The 18,457-nt window shown below is 40.5% G+C and overlaps 1 protein-coding gene across 10 annotated transcripts in view; it reads right to left on the bottom strand.

Annotated features, from left to right (window-relative positions):
* Window positions 1–18,457, bottom strand: part of TSNARE1 (t-SNARE domain containing 1) — a 491,281-nt gene that overhangs the window by 266,314 nt on the left and 206,510 nt on the right. For all 10 annotated transcript variants that reach the window (XM_042786051.1, XM_042786060.1, XM_042786057.1 and 7 more), the window contains 2 exons: window positions 4,528–4,618; window positions 488–562 (listed from right to left, as the gene is read on the bottom strand). In XM_042786051.1, coding sequence (XP_042641985.1) covers window positions 488–562; window positions 4,528–4,618 — 166 coding nt within the window. The remainder of the gene's footprint in view (window positions 1–487; window positions 563–4,527; window positions 4,619–18,457) is intronic.

Below are 18,457 nucleotides of genomic sequence, written 5' to 3'. Positions count from 1 at the left end.
CAGCTTGATCTTGGTGACAGGTCTAACCCACAAGATGTGTTTGGAAATCATCTGGCAAAGCCAAATAACACAGCAGAGCCATAAAGTGAGTTAACATTTAAATTAGAACTGTTGCCTGCACGTTTTCTGTAAGCAGAAAAGGTGAAAGGGGCACTGTGCCATCACTTCATCTCCTCTGACAGTGGAGACATGCCAAAATAATGCCATGGCTAAGCCAGGGGTACCACTGAAGGTCCTACCAGATACACAGCTGGCAAAAGCACACTTTTTTGCTTTTCCATTACTGCTGAATTTTTCTGCAGTAACATGCGTGTGCACAATCCAATGTAACGATACTCTCCTTCACTGATAATGTAAGAAAAGCGAAAGGAAACTACACATGAGCAGCTCTGCGGAGATGCTCCATGCTCCTGGGAGCCACACTTGCTCACACCTACCATATTCCCAAACTCACACACGCAAGACTGGAAGCAAGAGAGACTCTTACCTTCTGCACAGCTCCATATCTCTGGATGGCATCAGACAACTGGTTCTTCAGCCTGTCCAGCTGAAGTCGCTCTTGCTGTTTTGGAAAAAGAGAGGCCTGGTTAGCAGATCTGTAGAGATAAATCAAGTAGTAGACTGTCTGCTTTGGAAAAACAGAAACCTGGTTAGCAGATCTGTAGAGATAAATCAAACAGTAGACTCTGTCTGTGACCATGGGAAACAGTGCTGGTGGGAGACACCAAGTAAACAAAGCAGGCACAAATAGTATTCTAAAAATTCAATTTCATTGGGGCTGCCAGGATGCTATGAGGTTTTATTTTAGGAAGGGAGCACAAGATGCTTTGATCTTTCAAGTGAAAGCAATTAAAAAAATGTAACCTTGGATATTCAAGATAGCACTCAAGTAATGACTACTGTGTGATTTGCTATTTGAGCCAGACACTTTCTGTGGCAGGGCTATGTAGTGGGACATTTGCTGTCCTGCTTACTGCATGAAGGGGGGTCTCACTCCAGTTCTTAAAGACTGTGAAACACAAGCAAATCAATACCTTACCGTCATCAAAAGAACAGAATGGTTGTAGCATGATATACTGCTTCTACTCACTAAAATCCAGCCTCAGATTAACTGTTGGAGATGACAACCCAAGGGATCCTCTGATAAAAAGTCCTGTATTTGGATGATACCCCGTGACGGAGTTCAGCACCTCATTTGATGGTAATGGGTGATTTACTAGACTCGAGAGGTCCATCAGCCACAACCTTCCTTCTGCCCGGCCTAGGGTCTGATTTTCAAAAACCAACTTATCTTCATGTTTTCCAAAACATGTACCCAAATGTCACTGCCTTTTTGTCTGGAGCTTGCCCAAGCAAGATACTGATCTGTTTTAAGCAAAACTGTTCTGAAAAGGAAGACCCCAGTCTAGCCTGACATAACTATCCAACACATTGCAAAATCACTGCTCTCAGATGGAGTGAGCAAAATAAACCAGTGTCAGGCAATGGAAATTCTCCTGGAATTATTCTACCCCCTGAATCTCAGATTTCAGGTGTGCAGGGGTTCACGTGTTCGGGTTTTACGGAGGGGAATAAACTGCAAGGAAGCAGGACATCACCTTAAAAACAAACTAGCAGACAAAACCCAATCCACACTGAAGCTACTAAAAAGAAATATTCACTTTATAGCAATTTCAGCTGTTTCAGTCAACTGCTTAAGAATAAAAAAAAATAAATGTTATAAAGGATGGGATAAACATATTTTAATTTTAATCATGGTATTTTCATACACAGAAGAATATCCCAGTCTTTCAGTTCTTCATCCAAAGATTTGAAACCATTTTTAAAACAGGGCAAGTATCGTTATTCTCATTCTACAGATAAAAGCCTATAAACCTTATGTTTGTTACACATGCAAAATAAGATTGTCACTCTGGAGAGCTGATCTAATGGTCCAGCACTCGTCCTGTAAAAACCTGGAATTCCAGATAGGCTTCTCTAAGTCATGGAATCATAGAACCATAGAATCATTTAGGTTGGAAAAGACCCTTAAGATCATCAAGTCCAACCATTAGCATAGCACTGCCAAATCCACCACTAAACCACGTCTTTATGTGTCACATCTACATGTCTTTTAAATACCTCCAGTGATGGTGACTCAACCACTTCCCTGGGCAGCCTGTTCCAGTCCTTGACAATCCTTTCAGTGAATAAATTTTTCCTAATATCCAATCCAAACCTCCCCAGTCCTTTGAGGTTAATGTGAAAGGAAGCCATGTGCTATTTTATATCAGTCTCCTGCCTTGTATCACACTGATTTACTTACACCAGTGTCTTTGCTCCTGAAATACTATCAATGTGCTCAGTTGGCATCCTGACTCCAGTAGCTCCAGCAACACTTGGAGTTTCAAGGGAAGTCAGAGAAACTCCCATAGTGCACCTTGTTGGCAGTTCGTTACTGGTGGAAAATAAGGAAGAAATTAAAAAAAAATGTTTTTCCATGTGTGAATGCAGAGCAATACACAGAATAATGGATCAGAAAGGACTGACTATAAAGCACTAAATTAATGGAAGGCTTTTCATGCTGTGAGAAATTTTATGTGAGAAAAGTTTTCAGTTCTTCCCAGATCCCCAAGAGGGACTTACCGTCCAGCAGCCAATTCCCAACAGAACTATTTTTTCTATATATGGGACAAGGGCTACAGGCTTTATATCAAAATTTGTAGGTTTAATTACTTAAACTGCACACTGTTAGAAAAGAAGAGTTAAAAAAATAAAATCTGTTAAATTAATTGACCAGGGAGCAGAAAAAGTTATTATGTGATGCCAACAGAGAACAGCAAGTTTATTCCTCATATTACTATAATTGTGTGTCTATTTTCTTCTGCTCTTAAATATTCTCCCTTTATTTTAGCAATTTTTCTCCCCATTGACAGTAAAACCTATTCTCCTGAGAGTCCCCATGGACACTACATGGGCTTCAAGGGCAAATAATGACATTCTTGTGTTATGTGGCACTATAATTGTATTTAATGTGACCTTGTCTGATTCCCCTTTGGACCCAATTTATGTCACAGAATGGAGCCAGGAGATCAGCGCAAAAAAAGCCCAGATTCCCATATCTCCAAGAAAGCATCTTCTATTTCATCAAGCTCTGATGTAATTATTCTCAGAGTATGCAAGAAAAATAAAAAAAATAGTCCTCGTAGTCCATCACTAATCAAACCAACATGTTAAAAAAGATCAAAGTATTAAGGTTGGTGCCTGCATAAGATCGATGTCCACCTAATGAAGAACTTTCATTCCAGGATTCCCTCCCCATCCTCTGGACTAGACCATCACCCATTCATTTTTTTAGGTGGGTTGAATTACACATAGTCCTCCACAGGTTGCAAAGGTAGCCTTTGGTGATTCAGCTCTTAAATCCTTCTCTCATATTCCTGTTGGCAAGTGACATAAATCCAGGCTGTAAAAAACACTTGGACAGAGATGAGTTGTACGTTTAAGGCAGTTTTTTTTTTTTCCTAGGTGGAAGTACAGTGAGAACAGAATTGAAGTAATAGAGGACTTCGGAAAATGGCAGGAAGTGAGTGAGGATAAAAGACCAATTCAGGTAGGTTCCTGACCTAGAAATTATATGGATGCTAGGAGCAGGAACATAATAGAAAACTTCTAGGCAGAATCAAATAGAAAAGAATTGTCCTTATTCTCATTTCAGTTGCTGAATCACCTGTTATGTGGGTGAAACTTCTCCTCAACTCTCACACCAACTGGGGTTTGCCCCCCACAGCATGTGCTGCTCTCCACGATGCATACCATAGGCCAAAGTCAGCAGGAACATATGGGGTATAAAGGTCTTTGTGTTTGGGGCAGAAACCTTCTGTTTGTCCAATTTTTTCACAGGAGACCAGGGGATGGGGATCATTCATAACCCTGTGACAACCGTGTTCATATGCGTTGAACCTACTGATGACCAGTCTGTCTGTACAGTAGATGGGGTTGCTGTGAGCTAAATTGTAATTCAAAGTCCTGCTCTAATGTGGCCACAGTCTGTAGTTATCTATCCCCACCACTGCCTTCACATTAACACACAGCACCGAATGAATATCACATCCAGCCATATTCCACTGTGTTGCCCTTTCCCGTCACTTCAACACACTTCCAAACTCATCTGCGCCCAGTGCACCTACTGCACAGCTGAGACTTTGACCAATGCCAAATTCACGTGGAGCCAGATGATTTCTGTAGCACTTTCACCCAAATAGGGTGAGACCCTGAGATGGGTGTGAGCTAGCCAAGGCTTTGTTTCTGCATTCTTTAGTTCCTATTCCACATGATCCACTTTGAGGAGAAGGACTGGTTTCTGCAGCTGTTTTCCCACTGGTCATTTATAAATGCAAGCTATTCTTATTGCATAACAGGAAAGAAAGTTGTAACAAGACATGGAGCTCAACAGCTTTAAAGCACCCACCACCACTTATTTTTTCATTATTCGTCACTCCGTAAGACCCATCACTTTCTCCCAACAGCATCTCAAATGACACGTACCCTGGATGAACCTCTGACAACCTCAGACAGCTGCTTGATGGCTTTGGTGCTAGTCGTGATGGTTTTATTAGTCTCCTGCTGGGTTGCATGCCTGCAGAAGAGAAGAGATGATGGGAATTGCAATTGAAATTAATTGCGTAATGAGACACTTACAAAATCTATCAGGCTTCAGAGCAATTGAGACAACACAACACATAGCACATGGAGCCACAGTGTGACTACGTGAGTCCAGGGTCTTGACCAGCAGTGGCAGCCAGAAGGCTATAGGAAATAGCAGCAAGGAGCTGCCCAAAATTTTCTTTCTGTGATCAGCCCAAAGACTCGTTGTGGACCTGCAAAGTCAGTGGGGGATGATAAGGTGAAAATAGGGACCGGACAGGTAACGAGGCCTCCACAGATGGTGGGTATTGCAACTAAAATTGATAAAAGAAGGATTGTGTAGCAAAAAGAGATGGGACTGGGGAGCTACCCAATGGCTTGCCCAGGAAAATTTTGTACTCAGAAGAGAAATTTCATTGAAGAGACAGAAATTGAGCAGGAAAGATTTACTTACCATGATCATCTACATACTAATGGCACAGTATCTCCAGGAAAGTATTGTGAACACGAAGGTGCAGTGCTGCTTTAGAAGCACTGAAACAGCCAGGCAAGAGCCAAACCAGTCCTCTCTCCAGTCATGCTTGTCCCTCTCTTTTACACCCCAAATTCCAGTACATTTTTTTTCTTATAAGTACTGATTTCTGGCTTTGCTGTTCAGGACCACATAAAATAGGGGGAAGAGACATAAATGCTGCCCAAAGGTATTTATTAGCTCAGTACCGTAGTTCTCAAGCTTTACAAGGTCAACAGGGCATTTTCAGCCTCTAAGCTTCCCCAGGGAGCACATCACATCTTTTTAGTCAGAAAGGGGTGGTTTTCCATAATGCTTCAGTCAAAAACTCCAGAAAGACTCAAGAAAAACCTGGATAAAATGATCTTTTTCCTCCCTTAGAGGACATATTTGAGCCATGGTTGTATTGAGAAGACTCATTTGTCAATGCTTGTTTTCCAGGGTGGGTGGGATGTGGAGTGGATGGAAGTTCTTTGATTAAAAAATATAAAGATGACTATTTATGGCCCCTCTGTCCTGAACACCCATCTCGGCTTTTCAGCTCCTTCCTGCTTCTCTGTCAGTACTGACAGAGACCAGCTCTTTCATGACTTACATCAACTCTTTCAGCACTTCCTTTGAGAAACGAGGCCAGCCCCAAACAGTCTACCCAACACAACAATAACTACAAATAAATCGAGACTTCTCAAGAAACACTCCACTGACTGTCATTTCCATGTAGTCAGGGGAGATGGACATAGGCACCATGAATTGTGATATTCACCCCTATAGCAAAGTTTGGCAGGATTTTTCCAGTTAAGTAAGATCTGTGTGCAGACAGCTCAGGTGGGAAAGCTGTCTAGGATAAAAGTACACTAATTTTATGCATTATGCTTACCAGGTATACAAGTGAAATCTTAGTGTACCATGAAGATACATTTCTTAGCTGCAGAACAGTAATTCAGATGTGTGTTAAGGATTGAACAAGTACAGAGAAGGCATGGAGTCCTTTGGCACCACACAGGAAAGTAAAATAATCTCATATAAAGACAAGACTGGATCAAATAACTAGTTATTCTCAGATTTCCTTCGGTAAATTAAGACATCATAGCTGTATTCATTCATCAAAATGCATTTCATTTATTTATGATCCCAGGACCCACTGCACCAGCTGACTAATTTCATCACTCTTAATTTGAGATGGAAGAGGTAATATCTACCACAGACAGGTATTTCACACTGTCATCGCAAGAGAGGAAGCTGGGAATTGAATCTTGTCACATCGCCTACCTTGAGGAGTACACAGTTAGCTCGATCCCCAGTATTTTAATCAAGTAAATCTTGCCACCAAGTGCACGAATTCCATAAACAGCAGTTTCAAAACTGAGACTTCCACACTTCCACAACTAATTCATCTTAATGCAATGCAAGATGCTGGAGTTGACGTCCAGTCATTTTGCAGACCTTATTAAATTATCGGCCCACAGAACAAGTCAGGGATTTACATACCAGCAATTCCCCATCCCCAAAGTAAAATGGCTTGTTAGGCTCATGCATCTGATCCTTCCCAATCTCTAAAGTTAAATAAAGTCTCCTTCATTTGCATTCTAATGCAAATTTTATGTTAGATATCTTATGTAATAAATCCACACCGTGCACAAACTTTGCACTGAACTGCTGCAAAATAACTGGGAGCGGGAGTACAAAAAAATCAAAGTACTGCTTTCTACCTCCTAATTCAAAATGCATTTTAACCAACATGCTGGTGCTTGATTTTGGCACTTCCCACTATATTGCCAGCACAATTAACTTCTTATTCTTCAGCCTCAGAGATATGCCTAGGAATCAGACAGTGATTATATTTAATTTACATTAAATGCCATTAAGATCTTCATTAAAAAAGAGGCCTTGAAACTCCACTCCCTGCAGCATTTTATTTTAATATGTATTGGTAACAAGATATATCACTATTATTGTTATTATTATTATTATTATTATTATTATTATTATTATTATTATTATTATTATTATTATTATTATTATTATTATTATTATTATTACAATTATTATTATTAATTAGCTTTCTTTATATTCCTCTCCCCATGGAAGTGTGGGAGTTAATTAAAGGGGTGTCTCTGATGAATAAAATTTGCTTCTGAAAAAGTCCTCCACACAATAGTAATTTAAATACTCAGTCTGTGGAGATACTGAGTACTTAAAATATAAATGTTGAAAAAGACTTATCTGTCTACAGCGCTACTCTGAAAATAAGCATTCTAAGAGTAAAAACAAAAAGGGCATATCTTAGGAAGAATAACATCTCTTGCTGTGTATTTCTGTATGCACAAGGATTGCAAAGTCAATGCACTAAATAATACAAGAGATGCCACACTGTTGCCTTAGAGTTTCCTATGGATGCTATTTTTTTTTTTTTACCAGAGAAGTATAGTCCACTGAATCCATAATCCCCAACACACAGCTGCTTACAGTTTGTTCTTTGAATGATCGTATCTCTAATTTATTTATCCAGTTTTAAAATGAGCACAGCAAACAGGCAGATGTGATGATGGCTGCTTCCCTTCTCCACTGGGACAGAATGAAGGAGCTTAACTACTGTTTGCACTATTTCTTTGAGACACTTGGTGAATGACCAAGTCAATAAAAAATAATCAGACCCCAAACGCAACAGCAAAGACTAACAATGGAAAGACTCTCTGCCTCACCATGCCTGTTGCCAGTCACAATAACCCCAAAGAGCTTTGTTTTCTCGTTCCAGCAGGAGAAAGGCATTTCATTTGTAATACAGGATATGGCTTATTTTACTTTCATCTGATCTTTAACATAAGAGCAGTAAGTTTTTCAGCTACAGATCAAAGATATCATTACTGTACTGGCTTAAACATTGTTAGATTTAGCATCCCCATTGGCACAGTGCAACGGCGTATCAACGGAATTGTTTTATGCATTTAAGAGCTGAGTGGTCAAGCAGGTTTGGCTACGGTTAAGCCAGGTAGCTTGGCATAATTTAAACCGTATACATGTCTTTTGCACACTGCTGTTATGCTTACTGCAGTTTTCTTGTACAAAAATAGGTAAAAATTATAGTATGCGGAGCAGAGAACTGAGCTTCATGATCTGTGGCTTAAACGGAAATAGGTTGTGTATTGATATATTTACATATATCCCATTGTTGTTGGAGACATAAATACATACGGGTGCATCAGATATGCATAAGGAAATTGTTCATAACATAAGACTTTATCCAATCTCTTCTCTGTCTCAGAGCTGTGTTTTGTGAAGGCCTGATGTCTGTGGGAGTGATGGTAGCCCTCAGCAAACTATAAATACATGGAAATAAAACTTTACGCATTGGTCACAGGGACAGCCACGGAATAGCAAGGGGTACTTGGTCCCTGAGGTTCCTAATCCCCTTTCTCCACCCCATTTAAGATGCTTAACTTCAGAGCCAAGCCAGCGGATGTCCTTCATGGTCCGTGGAGAGAGGCACCTCTAAAGGTGCTGCAGAGAAGTCCACCCTTCAGCAGTCACCCACCACGTCTGGGTGGCTCCTACAGCAGAGCTAAGGGTATTTCCAGAAATGGATGATCCAGGCTGATGTGTTCAACAGTTGTATTAACAATCTCTTATCTGTAGGATGGAAACTTATGCTGGATTGGACAGCTATAATTTACTGCCCACAGACAGCCCCACAGCTCATCCCCTAGGGCTGCTGGCTCTGCTTCTGCATGATGAACGCAGTGGGAATCTCTCACCTATCAGTATTTATTGCAGATGTAAACAAATCAGAAAAGTGATCTAGGAGGAAAGGTTATTTCACCAAGCCCTAAAGTATCTTTACTGTATCATTGCAGTCACCAAAGGAAGAAAGGCTAACTCTACTTGTTCTGGCTCCAAACTGAAACTCACAACTTTTTTTTTTTTTTTCCCTTTCTTCTTTAGGACCTGATTGTGCATGTTGACGAATCGTTTACAACAGAGTAAAATAGGAGCTCTAATTCTGATCTGTCAGCAAACCCCTTTGCATAGGTGTAAATCATCCAGCAGAATAAGAGTCAGGAGAAAAACAGACTTGTACTTCCAAGTTTCAAGCCATGCAATATTCTGTAATAAAAGCATCATAGATTTCCAATTTGCCTGTCACTTGAAACTATTAGGAGATGTGGTACTATTTTTCTTTAGGGAGCTTAGGGGATGGTCTGTGGTTGTGTGTGAAGAGAAGGGGGATATATTTCAAATGCCCCTGGCACAGGTGCTGTGCCACCTCTAGAGATGAACATGGTTATAGACTAGCAGCTACATTGTTCAGCAGTTCTGGATTAAAACATATGAATTGTAGTCAGCTGTGCTCACAAATTTCATCACAGAAATGCAAACCTTAGCAAAATTTTCCATGGTATTTTCAATACCTATGAGGCACCATTTTTTGTCATTGTTTCTTAAAAATAAATAATAAATACAAACCGAAGAAGCAGTTATTACTAAAATAAGGAGAATGCTTGTTCCCCTACAAAATTTGACCAGTCTTTGCAAACAGCTGGTTACTCACTGACCTGCTACCAGAAATTCCGGTTTGTGTTTTCCAACTAAATTATCTCCAGGGCAGTAGATAAGACCCCCTCTTAACCCCGCATCACCTACAGATTAGTTCAGCTTCGTCTCAGACTCCATCTGTCAAGTCATTACTGACAGCTCAGAGAGCACTCAAAACAGGACCCCATGGGAAGCAGCTTAACAGTGTCACTGCCATTAGTCACCTCTCAAGTTATTTTTGCTTCTCCCACCCATACTATTCCCAAGTAAGTTTTAATTTTATAAGTTTCACTTTATTTCCTAATAAAAGAGCCCCTCGGATCCTTTGTAAATGCCTTGCTAGCACTGAGCTATATTATACCTCCCTCTCTCTCATTAGCCAGTAAGCCTCTTAGCTTATCAGAAACATAAATTGTTTTAATTCACCATAATTTCATTTTGATGAACCCTAGTGCCTACTGATTATGATAGTCATTTTTTTTTTTTTTCTCCAGGTGGCGATAAACTGCTTATTTCTTTTTAACTATTCTTGCAACATAGGTGGTACAGATGCAGATCATCTTCCTGCACCACATTTCTGCAAAAACCAAGCAGGTCCCTCCCTTTCCAGCCCGGGGACCTCAGCTGCCCTCCGTGAGCTCTTAATATTTGCCAGTGTTTCCGGTATTGCCCTGATAATCCTTTTAGCGCTCTAAGATAAGTGGCATCAAACCATGACTATTCTGATTGCTTTGCCTGTACTTTCTAATTCTGTCATGCCTTTCACATTTCTGCATTAACGAGTGGACCACAGCTCAACATCTGTCACGGAAAGGTTACCGGGATATATCCCTGCGGCAATTCTCAGCGGTATAGCCAATGTGCCTGTAACAATACCAGAAAGCAAATAATTGACATATAACCTACATATAGTTGTTACCATGCCTTTCTTCCAGTAATTTACCGTAGCTCCTTGATGAAGCTTGGATCAGAGCTGTCTTTCCAGGTTTTTCAGAAGCATTATGCCCACCTAAGGTGCAGGGTTGCTGCATTTAGGGTTCTGTAGCAAGAGTTAATGGAGACAGTCAACGTGCAGGGAGAGACGGGAAGAACTACAAAATTTCCGAGTCCTGCATGTAATCCACAAACACAGAAAACATTTTACATACTGTAAGAGAGTTAGAAACCGTCCCCCTTTCCTGAAATGTGCCAAGACATGGATTTTGTCTTACGCTTTTAACCTCTAAATATTTTTGGAAACACTCTATGTGGATTCCAATATATGCAGACTTCCTCTTACAACTTGCCTATTGCAGAATGCAGGCTAGAAGCTACTGGCAGAAAATGCAATAAACAATATATCGAATCCCAAGGACTTCATGTAGATAAAACAGACGACTAATGTATCTGCTTAAAGATGTTTTCTCATAATTTATGCTCCTGTAGATCCTGAATTTCAGAGTGGAATCAGAAACAAAAGAAGCCCATGTCTCCCTCTTTAGAAATTTCCCAGCCATAAAACTCTGTATGGGAAGAGTGTGGGGCTGAGCCAGGGACACGCACAGGCTCTGCACATCACTGCAGGAGATGGCAGTCCTATTTATTGTATTCTGCTGTTAATCCCAGTGGCTACATCCCCCTGTCTAGCAAGCATTCTTACAGGGTTTTAGCGTCATGGGTGGTGTTAAGAGCACCGCTTCACACTATGTCATGTTTTCTGTCATTGATGGATGTTTTTTTTAAATAATATGACATGCTGCCATGTTATCAATGATATGGCAATACATCCCCTTCACTGTATGCACCAATCCCAACCAATGAAGCAATCTGGATAGACTTGATGAGTGAGTGTGGGTGCATGAGTGTGCAAGAACATGTCCTACACGCACACATGTAAGTAGGAAAGACAGGGACAAATGGACAGGAGATAAATTGCACTGCAGATTAATTTAGTCTATTATCCTTCCCACACTTGCTCTCTTGGTTTTAGCATTTAACGTGCCTTTAATACTCGGTATGGCACTGTGAAAAGTAAAGATGAAGGGCACTTTACTGATGTGAATGAGTGATCGATTGCTTTAGCTCTCCTTGAGAAACTACGCTGAAACCATCATTAATAAAAGAACCACCACTTTGTACCTTGGAGTATGAAAAGTTTTGGTGAACAGAGATGTAGATCTTTTGAGGCTCTATTCTGATTCTAAAAATTGCTTTTCCCGTTTCATGTATTTTCTTGCCACCAAATTTTTTGGTGGCAAGAACATCCAGTGCAAACACCTAAAAATGAAATTAATCACACAAATTCTTGAGACGTAGGCATTTTCACCCCAGAAAATATATACTTCATTTAAAAAAAAAAGCCAACTTTGCTTAAAACCAGGCAATTTTAATTGAAAAATGAATCCACTTTACTCAAACAACTGTGAGGTGTTTTGTTATTTTGTGAAGTGAACAAGAAATCAAAGGCAAACAAACAGTTCAAGACACATTTCAGGTTGCTGTTGATATTTGTGTATTTCTAGTTAGAGGTATTAAAGCACAAACACTCCTATGTGTATAATTAAATTAAGCGATGTGCCTAAACCCAGTTCCCTGATCAGGATTTAACAGAAAAAAAAAAAAAAAAAAAGACATTACCAGCAGTTGTACCACTGAAACTGTCAATGTGTAGCAAGCATGCTGTCTTATAAACCTGGGAAAAATATCCACCATTTGACTAGCAAGAAATCTAAAAAGAAAGGCAACGAGCAATTCTTTTGCAGTCTATAGCACAAAAAAAGCTGGTTTATCATCTCCAAGAAGCTCAGCTGTAAGAATAAACAAACATCCAAGTGGCATGGCAGCAGTGCACAAACACAAAAGCTTCGTATTCAACCATGGCAGGAATCAGGTGCTATGGGTTTCAGAAGGAAGCAGGTCAGCAAAAGGAACACATTTGATGAAGACACAATGACCCCCCCCCCTTGCCATCCCCGATGACATATCAAGAAAATGTCACCATAAAGCTCACAGAGCAGCTTACAGGAAGGTTTAATACACGCTGATTTCCTTAACAGGTAATGTGAAGACACTGTTTCAAAAGAACAGCACTGAAAGCCAGAGGGACATCAGGTTTGTTAGAAATCCACCTTCTAGGCACTGAAGAAAGCCTTCATAAACATCATATTGAAGTTAATAAATGTTGCACTGTAAATATCAATTAGTTAAGCTGTCTGGAAAATTAAAATGGACTGGCATTTACAACAGATGTTGAAGACAGATGCATAATGCACTAACAGTGAAGTATCATGCAAAGGAACTAAGCATTTAGCAAACTCCTGATCTATTTAATTTACTTCATTCAGTACTATCAGTGGCAGAAGCAGTAGCACAGCTTTTGGCTTCCAAGACAGATGTCTATGTATCCCACAGTCCGTGTTTCTCTTCACATCTCTTTCTTTTCCACCTGGAAGCCCCATTCAGATGAGACATGATGGCTTTGGGTTTAGTCACCTGGGATTTCAGTACATCTTCCCAGACAAGCCTACTTCAAACACAGCTGATCTGTGGAGTCCATGTTCAGTAAGACCATACCCTTCTAAACAGATAAACATCTTCCGGACTTCTCATGTATCACACAGTACACACATACCCTTTTTAGTCCCCAAACCCCATGATCTTAATATGGTTCTTTTATGTGCTTAAACATGCTCATGTTCCCCAATTAGACCCTATAACACCTGCCCTGCTGCCCCACAGCTCACCTCCCTGGCCTCAACCATCACTCCCATGTGCCCTACAGATAAGGAACTCAATTTTCTGTCCCTACCATTTCCACACACCCAACAATTCCTACTTCACCAAAACAAAACACCATCCCCATGTTGTCCAATTCCTAAAACCAGAACCAACTTCACACCAACAGTTTACTACTATACTTCTATTTATTCATCTCTCTAACCTCCTATGCCTTATCACAAATCCATGTAGTCCCAAAACATAACTCCAGCCCAACCCCAATCCCTTAGCTAGGCCATGATCTCCTGCCCTATTACATCTCCATGCACGTGTAAAGCATGGCCATTCACACCCTTCACCTGTACAACTCCAACAACAGAGACCAAGATATCACGCCTTCTCACTCTGCTCCTCTGATTACATCTCTTCTGATACAGGATGCCCAAACCACCTCCTCACCCACCTAAAATTCATTCCCATGCCCTGAGCCAGAAGTGTGTAGCGCTCAGCCTCCTTGGTACCATGATACTGGGATCAGAATGGGAAGCTAAAAACACCGTTGCCTTCACAGCTCCTTCCCACTGCTCCTCAGTATGACATCTGGCTTCTTCACGTACCACGGGTTGGGAACCTCTGCTCTAACTAATGGCATTTTTGCCAATACTGGGTATGTTTTACCTTCACGACCAGCTCCATCAACTCCCTAGGAAGAGCAAACACAGCAGCCTTAAGTGCTACACAACTTCGTCTTGTTTTCTTGCTCCTCCTGTTCCTGTCCTAGAAGGAATTTGGGAGTACAGCGGTAAGCAGATAGGGAAGCCAGCTGGAGAAAAGAGCCATTTTAAAGTACAAAGTGAAGTGTACAAGTTGGAGTTGGTAACAGTGCTGGCACTTTCTGAACACATTCCCTTGAGGCACTTATGCCAAGATCTATCTTTTCTGATTTTTTAAGCAAGAGAGAGGGTAAAAGAAAAAAGTGAAAATAATATAAGGCAGAAAACAGCTTTAAAATATGGTTGCTTGAGAGAAGGATTTTTTGTTGCAGCTTTATTTGTTTTCATATTGCACTTCATTCTCAAAAAGCATGGAGATGACGAAAAGGAATTGTGCTGGGAAGAGAAATGGTTCTCAGCAGCCTACTTACCACCTATTGCTCTATCCCATATACTTCATATGCCTCTTTAAATCTGACATCTCTTCAACTTTCTGAACATAAGGGCAAGCTGTGAAGTGCAAGGGAAATTAATATATTTATCCTGCACAGAGTGCAATACACTCAAAATATTGAGTTCTTGATCTCTAAATAGTTTTCTTCCTACCTCCTTCATTGTCCTTTCCATTCAACTTATGTTTCACTCTGCCTTGCATTGCCTTTCTAGCAACACTTTAATTTAGCAGGCAGAAAGATGCCTCTGTCCCTTTTTAGGAATGATTAAGTTTCCAAAAAAAGACAGAATCTTAAAAGAAATGCTACTGGTGAGACCTCTCTGCTCACAAGCCCCACATTTCATCAATTTAAAGATCCTTCAGACTCCCAGGTGACAATAATGCATAATTCCCACTGTACCACAAGTCGCTCCTCCCCACCACCCTCCAGCTGACATCAGATCATAAAGCAGCCTAGCAGTTAGATTACGAAAACACAAGGCATTTTATTGGCCAATAAAACACCTGCAAGAGCAGCCATGTGAATGAAGACCCCATTTTGTGGGGCAATAAATTTTGCACTAGCACCCAAAAGGCATTGCTATTACGGGAATTGTGCAAATCACCATCCATGGACCACGACAAAGTGTCTTAGGCTGTGGCCAGGAGGACGTGTACCTCCAGAGGGAGAGCAACAATTAAAATGCACTGCCAGTAGTCCAAAAAATTAAACTTCAAAGAGATACCCCCCCTAGTAAGAATGGGGCACAAATATTTAACAGAAGGATAAACAAACAGAATAAAAGATCTGATGAAGTTCATTATAAATCAACAGACTCTCAGGTTTGTTTCAGGGAAGGCAAGACTATCTTTTTGTGCTGGCAGAAGCAACAGACCACGCATATAATGAACTCAGATATAGCAACTCTCTGTTTACAGTGAGGGGCAATGGAAATATCCAATTGTTCCAATCCATTAAAATGTGAAAACTGTAAGTCCCGTTATCAGAAACCTCTGCTGCTGATAGCAAATTTGTTCTCCAGGGGGAAAATAGATTCAGCTTAAGAACCACTGTTAAGAGTCCAATGCAGGTACTTGAAAGAAGAAAATTACCTGATGAAAGATCAATAATACTTCTCCTCTCCCTGAATTGAGGCTTATGTGCAGAATAAAATATTCCAGGCTCCGATTCTCTGTCGCCTTGCTTCAACACAAGCTATTGTGAATGTAACCAAGCTAGGAAATTATATATTTACAATCACATTATGAAAATCACATTGCATTTGTTCAGGTGGGGACACAAAAGGAAAAGAAAACAGAGGAAGTCACACTCAGTGCACCACAAAAGCAGACAAATCAGCCCAAACGCGTTTCCTTTCAGTCTTAGTGCTTAAAAACAGACTTTCATATGAAATGGTAAGTACGCTAGGTTTATGAAAGAGCTGCCAAAGGGTTGTGCACATGGATCCAGCTGACAAGTTACTGAAACAAATACAGCAGCAATACCCATTAAAGGCCCAATGCACCACAGGAGAGGTGTTACTGAAGCATGTGACTGACCTTTCCTTTTAAAATAAAAGGATCTTATCTCAAAACAGGGTCAGACTGAAAGGCAAGAAGCTAAGGGGAAAGATCCTAAATATATTCCCAAATATATTGTTTTTTTCCCTTTCTTTCCCAAATGGACGGAAGAGTTTGTACAGCTGAAAACTGACTTCTGGAGTACAATGAAAATCTGGAGAACTTCAGGGAAATAAGATCTTGGATAAACGATGCTGGCTTTTCTCATAAGGAGCGAAAAGAGATTTTTCCCTCATACTTGTTTGCCAGTTAACTCAAATCTATCAGGTGGTGTGCACTGTGGTAGCACCAGGAAGCACATGCCAGCTCCAAACTCCTGGACTGCTTTTGACTGGTCTGAATTAATTATCTCATAGTTGTCTAAATAAAACCATTAAAATTAAAGTGTAAGGATAATCCACTAGATCAGGAAAAAGACTCTCCCATGCTGAAAAGAAACACGTCTCCTCTCCTCGTACCTTTAATCTTGGTTTGGCTATTGGGTGGTACTGCCATGCTCATTAAGTGCCTTGGCTTTTGGGGGACTGAGCACCTCTGATATATTGGATTCTAGGTCACTTTGACATTATCCCAAATGGGACTCAATTACCATCTGGAGTTAATTCTTTCACTGACATCAAATCAGCCAGGTATCCCAAAGCAGTTCTTGGGTCTATTTTCAGGACTCCGTCCAACTGTACAATACACAAATGCTAGATGACATCCAATTTCATAACTACTAATGTATGTGACATCTAATCATCTATCATCCAGGACTGCATCACCCTGTAGGTACCAAAAAACAGAGTTTGGCTCTATATTTACTTAAAGAAATGTAGGAACTTGCTGTCTGTTCCTTCCACAGGTTTTAAAATACCTGCTCAACGGAGACAGACAGATCTCCTGCTCTTAAAATTCTCTTGTTATCCAGGCTGACAGGTTCCTGCACAGAGAACCCCAAAAATCAGTTCTGTTGCTGCCAGACCACAAGTTATCTCATATTTTCTGGCTGGAACATTCACCTGGGTCTCTTCCCTCTATTCCAAAGTTGTTGAGAAGATGTGAAGCTAAGCCAGCTGAAGGCATGAAGTCAGCGTGAGTAAATTAGTAGACATTAATGAACCCTGGTTTCCTTAACTAAAATCTGTGTCACATAAGGAGCCCAGAAACACACTCATAGTTGACCTTGCTCTTGAGTAGCAGCTTGGACTAGATGACATCCAGAAGACCATTCCAACCAACACTTATCTTGTGACTTGAGCTCTGCTCAGTTCACTAGACTGATGCTTTTCCCAGAAGTTATCATTCTTCTCCCAACTGCTTCAGTCTAAGGGAATTTCCAGCCTCTGAGGGCTGTCTCTGGACAGCCAACAGAGTTTATCAAGATGTTTGGAAACCCTTGCAGCAATCATGCAATTAAAAAAAAAAAAAAAAAAAAAAAAAAAAAAGAAAAAATTGTTTCCTGATTTTCACCTTTCTTGTATTAATGACGAAAAAAGAAAAATAAAGTAATTACTACATGGAACAGCTAAGAAAATGGGATATTTTTAGCTGCACTTGCCAAACACAAATATACTGCCCATATATTTCATCCCATTAGCCCAACATTAGCTGGATATTTTATGGTTGTGGCCTCCTCTAAGCTACTGTATCAGACCATGGGCTTATGGTTTGTTAGATCAAATGCACTGCTAGACCTAAGTGTTTATGCCCACCTTACAGTCTTGCACTGAAGGCAGCCCGTGGTGGTCCTGAATACAGCTGCAGCTATCCACATCCCAGCATGTTCCAGTGACTTTGCTGTCATAGGCAACCTCAGTTTCAGTTCAGCAAGATTTTGGAAAACTTTACACCATCCATGAGATGTAATTTTCTGCTGTTGAGGTGCCTCGTAATCTGTGCTCCGACTTGTCACCCAGACAGGTCCTTATCACATGCTTCTCATCCATTTGCAGACTCGGTGTAGCGTGATGCCATATCTCCTCTTCCTCTTCAGCAATGAGGATACTTTCTCTTTGGTGGCTGTTGAAGAAAGCACTCAGCCAACAGCTCGGAGGGGCCTAATGCCACCAGTGTCATTTCACTCACAGCATGATGGTTGAATGTGCCTCTCTGATACAACATCTCCTCTGTCACATTGGCAGGATCTCATTTTTAGTTCTAAACCACATTCCCTAATAAGCAGACTTAAAGAAAGGGACTCAGTTTATGATCTCTTACAGAAGATAAAAAAAAAAAAAAATCTATCAGTGAGGGATCTTATCTGCCCTAAAAACTTCCATAAAAGGAACTTGCTGAATCAGATGTATTTGTCTGATTACTCCATCTCAATCTCCTACATTAACATATCAAATTAATGTCACTTTGGAAGTGTGATTTATTTTTATC

Source organism: Tyto alba, unplaced genomic scaffold (assembly GCF_018691265.1).
Source record: "Tyto alba isolate M040663 unplaced genomic scaffold, T.alba_DEE_v4.0 Super-Scaffold_9, whole genome shotgun sequence".
Lineage (NCBI taxonomy): Eukaryota > Metazoa > Chordata > Aves > Strigiformes > Tytonidae > Tyto > Tyto alba.
Note: the sequence above shows the minus strand (reverse complement) of the source record. Positions and strands in the feature narration are given on the sequence as shown.